Raw genomic sequence first — 11701 nt, forward strand, 5'->3', positions numbered from 1 at the left:
AAATTGGAATATCAGGTCTTTGAAGTACATAAATAAGTTATAAAATCTATTCCTTTTATGTTAGGATGCCAAAGCTCTTTGCAAACCAGCTTCATTCTAACTATAGAATATGCTGCTTTCAACTGAATGCTTTTAGTTTAGTGATGCCTAGGCTTCCAGATCTTAATACCATCAGTTTATTTAGCTTTAGGACCATCAGCAAACAGGAACATGCTGCGTACAGTTGGCAGGTGAAATTACCTTTTTCATTAGTGTATAAATCAATAGGAGAAGAGAAATCATTCACAAACACAGGTAGTACAGGCTTGATCTCTACTAGAACTTTGGGCAACATAAAAAGTGGGGGTTCAGAAGGTGTTTTCTTTGTCTTTTCTGACCATGGGGGCACTGTGGTGAAGGCCATGGTGGTACACAGGTGGCATGTTAAAGTGAGCACAGTATTTGGGGGCATGCTAATAAGTACGTTGCAGTCTACATCCAGCTAATCTCAGGTAAATTCACATAGTGTCTTCCTGACTGAAAAGAATTATATTGGCAAAACCTGCATGTGCATCTTTAAGGTATTTGCCCACTGGTAGGGTTTGAAATTGTAGCTGTGCTGCTTGCTATTTCCATCATAGCCTGTGCACACGTAAGAGCCCAAACCTGTTCACATTAAACAAGCACCCAGCCATTCTAGTGGAACCAGAACTGGCCTGGAAACAATAAGTGTTCAGTGTTGTGATTTAATGTCCATGAATGTGTCTGAGCAAATGACACAAAATTGGGTAAGAACATTAGGTTCATGTTTGTTATCTTAAATGCAACTTGTATTGTTTACTTATGTTAATTGTACCTCTAAGTTTGTAAACCTTTGGGTCTTTTCCAGGAGAAAGCAATTTCATGTTTGCCTTTTGATATGCAATTATATACATACAGACATATACATGCGTATATTATTAAATTTTTAGTGAACAAAATAAGATAACTTTCTGTTTAAGCAGTGACTAGAAGGAAATACACATGCGTATGAGTGTTCATCTGTTGGACTTTATTTATTTATTTTTAGAATTATTACTTATCTTTACTGGCAAATAATAAAAGGAAGAAAGACCATGGTCAAGCTCTTACGTAAGCAAATTGTTAATGTAAGTTCATCTTTCACCTTTATCTTGTTTAAAGTTTGGCTTCCTTGTTGATTTTCTCACACTTGTATTGTTCAATTGTAATCTGCTGCTCCTATAGCAATGCAGATGAGGGTGGTAGCCCTTCTGCTTGTCAGTTGCAGGGAAACTTACAAATAGAGTTGCTGTAAAAAATTTTTACTTCTAAGCTGTGCTGCTGCAGCTCTCTTCATAGATTGATTAAATAGGAATCTTAATGATTATTCTGGTCAATGGTTACTCACAGACCTTGAGCCTCCCTTATGATTATTCCATTCCAGCTAATGATAAATAATTTCTTGACCACAGGTAGGAAAAGATAAAGTGTTTTTACTTCGAAAACTCCATTTACAACAGAGGGAAAAACAAAATCCATCTGTGCCAAGAGGACAAGACCAGCAGGTCAGTTTCATAGTTCAGATATTCCTGTTTCAATTACATGTTCATTATGATTCAATGGGATTTCTCTATAGTCTTTCAAATAGGATGCCATTTTCAGCTATGTCTGTGTTTAAAACTTCACCTAAATTGCTTGCTTGCTATTTAGCTCCAGCCAGCAAAAGGATATCTGGGATATTCCCTACTTGCTCCAGAGAGGAATTTAACTTGGGAGGATGTAGAAGGTCCTTCCCCTCACTAAATATTATTTATGATTATTAAACTGCAAGAAAACATTTCTAATCTAGGTGTAGTGATGGTCAGAAAAGGGTTCAGCCACACTTAAACCTTGCCTAGAATATGAAGAAGGCTGCATTCCTCCCCTGACTCTAGATTTCCTTATGGGTTTATGTTTTGTGTCCTCCTCACCCATCTTTGCTGATGTGTTGAACTGAGTGCCCTGATCTAACCCGATTTTAAATCCCACACAACATCAATAGACATCTAACATCTTTAAATTAAATTTATTTTTCAAATCAGTGGTGCTTGCTGAACCATCAAATTAGTGTACATGTAGGTGCTGTGCAGTGTTTTCATTTAGGCTGAGTGAAAACTCTTTGACCTACATACTTGGGCAACAAAAAGGTTTGCTAGGCCCAAATAAGTACCTGTCCCATGGAGAATAGGTTGTCATCTGCAGTTGCTGCTTTGCTCCCTGCCACTTCTCATTGCCATTTTAGAGATCTGAAATAAGACAGGACCATTTTTTTTTTTTTCTTCTCCACCTGTTCATTCAGGTTAGTTCCTAGTAAGTCTGGATGTCACTCTCTGCTCCACGCTCTTCCCTGGCGTGTACTCACCTGCCACAATCTCACATATAATTGGCACTGTTACAAGCACCTTTGTCCTCACAGTTATCCTGCCTCCCCAGGCTTTCCTTTGCCTAGAAGAGAAAGAAAACAAGCTAACATAACTGCAAAACAACCAGAAATACCAGGACAAAAGTAGTCTCTTCAAGGCAGGAAGCTCCACGTATCCAAATTCAGACAGCATAGAGAGACCGGGCTACTTTGCACAGCATCCAGTACTACGTCCCAGCTCTGTATTTCTTCTATTGTGCACAACTGTATCTGCTTCTGTTCCATCTAGTTATTTGTGAATAAAGAAATATAAAGTATTCTAATAACAGCTAAATCACCTGCATAACTCTTAAGGTGTCAAAGAAGCCAGTCCAAGAAAGAGAGGTGTTACCAGAAATAGTGGCTAAAAACAAGAGTCTGAAAAGGAAAAACCGAAATTTCATTTCTGTGTGGGTGGCAAACCATGAACACCTAGGTCCTTTTTATCTCAGATCCTTCCCCCACCTCTCCTATTTATAAAATTGGGGTTGTGGCGTTATCTGACTAGGTGATAATCTAGCAAAAAGTACCGTGCAGTTTGCAAAGCACTAAGGTTGTATCTGTGTCACTATGAGATGGAGTCCTGGTCTGTACAAAGGGCAGTGCCGCAGCACTCAGGCAGGTCCTGCTACAAGCATGCCAGGTTGCCTTTTGGCTTCTAAACATCTCCCAAAACCATGGGTAATAGATGTGGGCGTGGGTACTGACCATAAGGCCAGGACTGGAAGCCATAATATATTACTGCTAATGTCAAATATTATGTCTTTCAGAGAAGATCTTCATACCACCCATCCATGCAACGTGCCCAGCAAGAGCCAAACTACCTAGGCAGGACATTTGACAGAAATCAAAATGCATCCTACAATGAGGTGAGATAGTCAAAGAAGGACGTCTCTGCTTGTTTTCCCTATATAGAACATCGAGCATGTCCCTATATAGACAATGCGCATATGTGGGACAAAGAGGACAGACAGTCCTGTACATGTAGAAATCATTTTAAAAGATTGATTTGAAGAGATGAAAATATATAACCAGAATAAGTGTTGGCATATTCATGTTCATAATCCTGCTTGAGATCTGGAGAGAGAATGGTTTACTTACAGGAAATGCATAATTAAATACAACATAACAAGCACACGAGGGAAAACTCTGACTTAAATCTACTTGTCAATTTTGTTTTCAGTATCCCTATTCTTCTGGGATCTTGAAGGGGACTGGCTTCCCACCTGGTAAGCAACAAATGCTAAGCACTGAGAAAGCAACTCTCACCAGCTCAGCTCAGTAAAAATGTTTGATTTAGTATAGACACAGCATACAACAGATTGAGGTAGTAGACACAGACTTTTAGCACCCTGTATAAAGAGAAAACAAAAAGACTGTTTCTGAGGCCAGCACTTGCTGTTGGTAGTTTATTGGTAGCTTGCTGCAATGTTGGGTGGTGACTTCTGAAGACTGATCTCGAGGTTCAGTATACCTGAGTTGAATTTCTTTGGGTAAATGAGATTCTCATTTTGTCTTATGGGAGCAGCTGTAGGAAAGAGTATTGCATCATATTAAATGAGTACTTAACCACTTCAGAAGTGGTTATTAACAATATAGAGTCCTTATTCTTGACATTGTATGTCCAGAATAAAACACTTACAGAAGCCTGCCTGGTAGCTTGAACCATTCCTGCTTCATACAAACACAAATGTATGACAGATGAGACTTAAAAAGCATGGGGCTTTATAATGCCGGATGGCTATTGTACCCACATCAACACAGTTAATGTTATTTCTCTTGTGAAAAACAGATTTGGAGACATCCCAGCCCAGCAGCAGCAGCCCAGGGGTGTCTGAAGCAGTGGCACTTGCTCTACGTGCCAGACAAGCAGCGCAATGGGAAGATTAAGACGATGTAGATTTCCAGCTGTGAGCAGGCAGAGTCAGTGGTGAATGTTGTCATTGATGCTCTGCAGAAAACAATACTGATTCACATTAATGACTGAAACAAACACTTTTTCTTCCCCAAGTGGAAGAAAAATAGGAGACTGCAAAATACATTCTCCCTGCAGTTTATTGTAAGAAAGACAGGGAATGCACTGCATGTTTGGTTTGGTTTTGTAGTGAAATTCTGGTGATAACGTGGCCAGGCCTGGAGGAAGTCTTTATCTTGTTTCAATAAGGGTCACCCCACAGCTAGTCATTTGTTGTTGACTAAATATAAGAAAATTTGTGCCTAATTTTAAGTAAAAGCTTTGGTCTAAAACTATTTTTATGGGTTAGATTGTTCAAACAACTTTTATCTGATCAAATAAAAAAATAACTTTTATCAGTCAAATAAAAAGAAAACTAAAGTGCAGTTGTTTTGAACGACAAAGATGTTGTAATGGCTGTAGACTAACGTGTATGAATGACTGTAAAGCTTTTATTCCATCTTCACTCTTCAGAGCCATTTTTACAGGTTTATTTCAGTCACTCAAAAACAGCTTGATGAATTCAATTTTTTAAGAATGGTTTCTTACCAAACATCTCACCTGTGTAAAACAAAGTTGTGAACAAAAAAGTTTATGACACCTGTTCCAGTATTGAACAGAAGGGATTGGAAGTAGCACAACAGGGACTTTTTTTTTTTTTATCATGCGACTTTGAGACATTCAGCGCAGCTGCTTTTTACTCATAGCCCCAACTTTGCTATGATGATAAATTTTAGCTTTTTTTTGTTTTATTTTGTTTTGCCTGGTTTATTCCTCCCTACCTGCTTTGGACATAAAAATGCCAAGGAAAGAGATACACCTGTTTCTCACGTTCATAATTTACGTTAAAGACAACCCAGAGATACAAAAGATATAGAAAAAAGGACAAAATTTACATGCAAGACCAGAGATTCACTTTTATTATTTGTTTCTGCATGCATAACCCTGAAGTCTGGCTGTGAATATTTCAATATGGTCCAGTGTTGGCACTGAGGACAGTTAGATTCAGCGCTACCAGCAACCCGAGCAGCAACAAAAAGAACAGACCTTTGTAGAAAGGATCATTTGCTGTTAAGCCAACTCTTTTTATCAGAGATTTGAGAACAACTGCAGAACACAGCTGTAAAAACAGAGGTGAGAACTCAGGGCTGGACAGAAACTGGCTGAAGGTATAAGTAACAGACACAGATACAGAACATGCACCAGAAGGCTGAGACTGTTGGCTTTGCAGTACTTGGTAGAAAAGTGACACGAAGAGGTTCTTGTAATCATGACAAGAAAAACCACCTCAAGGAATCCGGCACACCTCCTTACTCCTATGTTTCTTTGTGCTTATATATAACATAAGATAAAAGCAAAAAATAAAATAAAAATTCATCACCCCTTGCACAAGATAGCATTCACTGACTAAATAGCCTTATACTTAGCTGCCTGAGTAGCAAATTTGCTTGAAAAATAATAATGTAATAGTGTTAGTGTCCATTTGACACCACCTCAGACAGCCCTCGTAGTTGCGGTAGCGTACAAGGCTATCTACTTCCAGAATGTATTTCATCTTTTCATCAATGTGTTAGATTATAATTACTTTGCTGCTGTCTTTCAGGAGAGAGTATGTGCTGTAGCAAATATCCAACTCACAGAAGTAAAAAAAAAAAAAAAAAAAAAAAAAGAGAGAGAACACACAAAACCAACAACAAAACCTTTGTAAACAGACTGGAAAGATAAGATTTCCTGAAGTGTGGCACATGCCAGGAAGTTTGCAACATCCGCGCCAAACAAATTCAAGTATTCTCTTAATATGTGAAGAGGAAGATGCAGTTCATCTGCCACTAATTCAGAAGTTTGGACTTACCTTAATTAGGACAATTGTGTAGTTCTCTCCACTTATGATTTAGCGCACCAACAACACCTACACAGCTCAAGGATCTACCTTACTAAGATATGATTACACAGTCTAGTCAAACATGCACACTGTTCTATGTGCAGTCTAATGTAGCTTGTGAGATTACATCTGAATAACTTGTAGCAGGTAACCAATCCATTGTTTCAATCACTCATTTCTGTTGAAATTAATATGACATTCTTCTGAAATTAAAGTACTAAACTTAGTAATTGCTATTTTCCATATAATGGCTATTAAGAAAAGGTGGTCTCATTTATGTTGGGGCTGGCTCCACGTGAGTTTTATGCTCTTTGCTAAATCATCCAGAGTCTTCTCTAACTACCAGCTCCTTCCACAGCGGAGCCAAAATTGTTTACGGCATGTTAACGACAGCTGTGATGAGAACACCTAAGAGTTTTACTTAGAAAAAATCTCAAGCAACCTGCACTCATTTTGACATACTACATCAATCTACTAGTGCACAGCTGGTAAGTATACTGTACCCTTAAGCTATCAGATACTTGTTTATTGTGACCGCAGAATCTTTTTTTATTTCAAGTTATATCTGGATTACAGATTCTTATGTATCCTTGTGAATGTCCTTCAATCATGCAAACAATTAGCAAAGAAAAAAAGACAGCTCTATTTATTCTACCACTAGCAGCACTCGGTATGTACCTTGATTTTAAAAATAAATACACTGATGTGCAGTATTAATAGAAGTAATCTAGCCTCCCTTGGTGCTTTTAAAAAGACTGGAACATAAGAAGATAATCAAGTTTTAATCATTAATTCTCATAGTCTTCACAAAGAACATGGATTGTTGGCTTTTCTGTCCCTGTTAAGATGCAATACAGCCATTTTTTCATGCAGTGGAGGGAAATACACTCGCCCTCTATTTTGGCACCATTTTCACCATTGTTTTCATAACAATAGTGTAGATGCTTTTAAGATACTGTAAATAAACCTCAAATTATTACACAGTTATAGAACAAACTGTTTCAAGTACTAGAATCAAAGTGCAATTTTACATTATGCCATCAAAAAGGCTGATATGACTTTATAACCAAGATTTAAACAATGCAAAGGAATAATAAAGCAATCTGCACATATAAAGATTGCCCAGTTATCTTATCAAAAATGACCCTTTCACATTACAATGTGATTTCCCCAGACTACCAATGGTGGTACGTCAGCTTTGCTCAGTGTTGCACCAGAAGGTTTTCCTGCATTCAAGACCTGATCACATAGCAGAAGTAAAATACTGTTCTTCTTCCCAGAACTATCGTTAGTAGTCCCATCTGCATTAGTGGATACTGTCTTGATGGTGAATTCAGACCTGCCTGAGTAAGAGAGCTTCTTTAAGGTGGTGAATAAGTAATTACAGGCCTAGTAATGAGGATCACAGTCTTCTACCAAGCTGTCTGTGATGTAGCTGGATTCAAGGACGTTTTCATAATATATTTTTTCTGCAAATGTGTTCACTGTCCAGGCAACCACTTGAATACCTTTTGAAGACCAGTGCCTCACATAATCTCTGAAAGGAACAAAGACACTGTAAGAGGAAGACAGACGCTATCAGAGTCAAGACAGACAGCACTACAGTTAAAATTGAGCTTCAAGTCTTACAGTGGTAACCCATCAGGAACGATGGTTGCGTTATCTTTTGCAACATGTCATTTTTTGGCATGTGTCACTACTGTAAACAAGCAAAAGCAACAGTATTCTTTCCCTTTGAGATTACAATTAGCATTTAACATAAAGTAAAAATAAAAGATAGAGGCTTAAAGAATAAAATAGCATGTAATAAGGAAAACATCTATAGAACCTTACACAATACTAAATAGAACATACCGATTAACATACTATTCTAGTGAACTAGTGATAGTGCCTCCTGATATATTAGCAAGCTTTAACACTCACTGAGAAACAAAATTTTTCTGTATGAGGAAGGCTGAAACCCCACATAATCTCCATAAGAAACTGTGTAAGCTCCAATCTAGAATGACATCCATCATCATACATAAATAATGTTTCCAGAAGGAATCGAAACGAGGCGTCCCATTTCCAAGATGACTCAGGTGCCAAGGCCGGTGTGTCAGGGCTGTTACCACATTTCTATCAGCTTGTCTCATCTGGAAGATCAATGTGAAAAGACTAATTCAAACAAAAACCAAGTTGCTTTAAATATAAATTGGAAGAGGCTGGATACAAACTGCTAGCTTAAATTTACAGGTCTGCCACAATCCTTCTCCCCTTTCCCCCCAGATCCTTTCATAACACTTTTAGAAAGCTGTATACAATCCTGTACTGTTGTTTTCTTAAAAATTGAGTTAATAAGCAACTGCTCTTATGTAAGAAATAAAAAATTTAAAAAGTGCTGGAGCAAAACGATCAGGCAATGCAATAAAATAAATGATAAATAGCCTTTGCAACAAGAATTAGGAAACAGTTTTAAGAAAAGTCTACATTTACACCAAAATATGGTATTTATTTGTCAGTTATCTTGCACATAGATAACTGGTCATGTGCCAACTGTAAGAGCGACACACTTTCAGAATGGAAGGAATCGCTGTAGATTCGTAAAATGTACATCTAATGAGCATAGAGCAATCTAATCTAATCAGATTCATGCAGGATTTATGATTTATGCTTCATGTGGTTTTAATGTCTCCACAGTTTTAACAACTCAAAGGCACTCTGGAAGTCGCATATCTTACTGAAATTCCCAGATAGAATTAAAAAAAATCCAAAATAAACATCACCTTATAAACAACATCTGGCATGAAAGAACAGACTATGCTGCTGTTATACAAACGAGGAAATTCCAGGTAGAGTTGTTTTAGGGCATCAACTGCCTGCCAATTAGAGATACACACAGATGTTATATTTACACAGACTCATGTATTTACTTTACACAGCAAAGTCATTTTAGAATAACCTCCTTTAAAATACTTTCCTGTTTTGTGCAGCAAGATTGACATGGAAAGGGGGAAGAATAACAGTATCTTGCTCATAGCATTATCTCACAAACACTGGTTTGGTTTTTGCAACAGAAGCCCTTTTTATGATTCTGATTAAGAATGCTACTCGTTCTAATGTTTGAAATACCCTTACATACATTACAGAAAACATTCTGAAGTACTGTCTAAGGTTTTGTTCAAGGGCAAAAATGAATTTATTTCCATATTTTGTTATGCTAGAATAAAAAATAACTTTAACTTAGAATAAAACATTCAGTTGGAAGGGGCCTTCAAAGATCATCTAGTTCAACTTGTATAAAATGGTAGTGATTCATCACCTGTATCTCTCTCAGTAATGCAAATTACAGACAATTGAGATCCCCAGTTGCAAGCTGCAGATGAGACACTAGGTCCCCTCAGCACAGGCGGGGAATTTGCTTTGCTTTGTTGTGTGGTGGTGACATGAGCTAAACTTGACACTCACAAGTCACATTCTAATTTTAAGTTGCCACTTCCTGGTTCAAAGGAATGGGGTGAGGGAACACACTGTTTTTGGTTTTGACAGGCCCATTTTGCATTACTTAAGTAGCAGACCTGGTTTCACTTATGTTAGAGAGGACTGTACCACAGGTATCAGCTTGACAGTATCAGCTTGAGACCAACAGAAAAGGGTAAAAACCAAAAGCAAGGGTGAAAGAAGGTATCTTATTACAGTATATATAGTACAGTAAGCGGTACCTGATTTGCATGGCCTTTGACATCAAAGTAGATTGTAAGGTTGTGATGCATCGACTCCACAACAGCTTCTCTCAGAGTTGGTACCTTTTCACCCTGAAATTTGCTCCTGTAGGAACAGAGAGTTCCTCACTGGAATGCTGTCAAGATACCCATGGACATGCACGCACACACATACATCCCCAACTACATGGAACGGTTTCCTAGGGATTCCTAAAAGTTTTAAGTTTACACAAATTTTAACTGCTAATTGATCAAAGCAATCATTTTGTATATCAAGGATTTTTACCATTGAAACAATAGTTTCAGAATAGCAATATTTCCTTTACCATAGCCTGTGTTTTGCAGATGGATTAAGCCTCCTAATTTCATCAAAAGTCAAGTCACGCAGTCTGCCAGACCCATCAGTTGTTCTTTCGACTGTTTCATCATGCATTAGAATGGGAACACCATCGGCGGTAAATTCAAGATCCAGCTCAACACCTGTTGCTCCATTCTCAGCTGCCTTAAAAAGAAAGAAAGAGGAAACCACTTACACAACAGAACAGACAGCTTTATAGAATTAACACAGGCACAGGTATAATTCATTTGTTAAAAAGTAATAAACTACTAAGATTCTGTTCAGTAAGCCTGATCTGCAAAACAAGGTAGGTTTTACCCAAGTTCTTGTGAGAAGCATTGGTTGATCAGCTGAATGGATGTAATCTGTGTTACACACCGAGTGACAGTGTCAGGATTGGGACTGTTTCAGGATAAAAAGCAGAAAAAAATCCTGCTCTCTCCTTCTGGCCCAGTACCTCCCGACTCCATAGGTTATGTTACCTTCTACAAAGCAGGGCAGCAAACGCGTCCTGTTCCTAAGGACCATTATTTTATTTCATCACGACTCGGGACAGCACACCTGGTGACACCTTACCCCAACCCAGGGGCTGCGCTCCTGCCCCCGACTCCAGCCTGCCACCCACCCCACGGGGCAGCTCCGCGCTCCCCACAGCCCCGCTGCGCCCCGACCGCTTCGCTCCCGACCCGTCCGGGGCCAAACGCACCCCGGGACCCCCGAGGCCCCCGGGCAGGGCTGGGAGCGGCGGCGCTGACCTGTCGGATGGCCGCCAGCGTGTTCTCGGGCGCGTCGTGCGCCCCGCCGCGGTGGGCGATGCGGGCGGCGGCGCCGCGGGGCTTGAGGACGCGCTGGGCGCTCTGCGGGGCGGCGGGCTCCAGGCTGCAGAGGTGCAGCAGGAGGTAGAGGCCGGCCGGCAGCACGCACGACAGCGCCGGGCTGCGGCTCAGCGCCAGCAGCGCCACCAGCAGCGCCGTGAGGGAGCCCAGCAGCCCGTCCCCGCGGCACAACATGGCGGCGGCAACGGGCCGAGCACGGCCCCGGGCCCCGCCGCCTCACCTCAGCGCCGCGGCGATGGCGGCGGCGCCGTGAGGAGGCGGCGCGGGGCCGGGTTGCGAGGCCCGGCGGTGGCGGGTAGGGGGCGCTGAGGGAGATGCGGGGCGGGGCAAGCGTGGCTCGGGCTAATATTTATTTATTTTATTTTATTTTATTAAAAAATTAGGCTCGGGATAATAATTATTTTATTAGCAAATAAATAAATAAATGGGGGCGGCTGAGGGCGGGGTGCTGCTCCGCAGGGGGTTGCTGGAGGTTTGTGTGTTTGGTTTTGTCCTGTCAGCTAATTGGGAGTGTAACGTTGATAATCTTAATTATGTTCCAGTTATGTTCCCAGCTAGCTGCCTGCTCCCAC

The 11701-nt window shown here is 40.2% G+C and overlaps 2 protein-coding genes across 13 annotated transcripts in view; one reads left to right on the plus strand and one right to left on the minus strand.

Moving 5' to 3' along the window:
- TMC5 (transmembrane channel like 5) overlaps positions 1 to 6042 on the plus strand; it is a 33646-nt gene extending 27604 nt beyond the window's left edge. For all 11 annotated transcript variants that reach the window (XM_068698903.1, XM_068698906.1, XM_068698902.1 and 8 more), the window contains 5 exons: positions 1049 to 1127; positions 1452 to 1544; positions 3190 to 3288; positions 3603 to 3648; positions 4212 to 6042. In XM_068698903.1, coding sequence (XP_068555004.1) covers positions 1049 to 1127; positions 1452 to 1544; positions 3190 to 3288; positions 3603 to 3648; positions 4212 to 4309 — 415 coding nt within the window. In that variant the 3' untranslated portion in view covers positions 4310 to 6042. The remainder of the gene's footprint in view (positions 1 to 1048; positions 1128 to 1451; positions 1545 to 3189; positions 3289 to 3602; positions 3649 to 4211) is intronic.
- Positions 6043 to 7018: 976 nt separating this feature from the next.
- GDE1 (glycerophosphodiester phosphodiesterase 1) lies at positions 7019 to 11409 on the minus strand. Of its 2 annotated transcripts, none has more exons than XM_068698921.1 (6): positions 11049 to 11409; positions 10283 to 10458; positions 9957 to 10062; positions 9021 to 9113; positions 8179 to 8390; positions 7019 to 7792 (listed from the first exon to the last, which is right to left on the minus strand). In XM_068698921.1, exons 1-6 carry the CDS (start codon positions 11301 to 11303, stop codon positions 7645 to 7647), a joined length of 990 nt encoding a protein of 329 aa, XP_068555022.1. In that variant the 5' UTR covers positions 11304 to 11409; the 3' UTR covers positions 7019 to 7644. The 2 variants fall into 2 exon arrangements, with proteins under 2 accessions (XP_068555022.1, XP_068555023.1); XM_068698922.1 differs by having other exon boundaries at positions 10283 to 10454; positions 11049 to 11182.
- Positions 11410 to 11701: the final 292 nt, after the last annotated feature.

This window comes from Anas acuta, chromosome 15 (genome assembly GCF_963932015.1).
Source record: "Anas acuta chromosome 15, bAnaAcu1.1, whole genome shotgun sequence".
NCBI classification, from domain to species: Eukaryota; Metazoa; Chordata; class Aves; order Anseriformes; family Anatidae; genus Anas; species Anas acuta.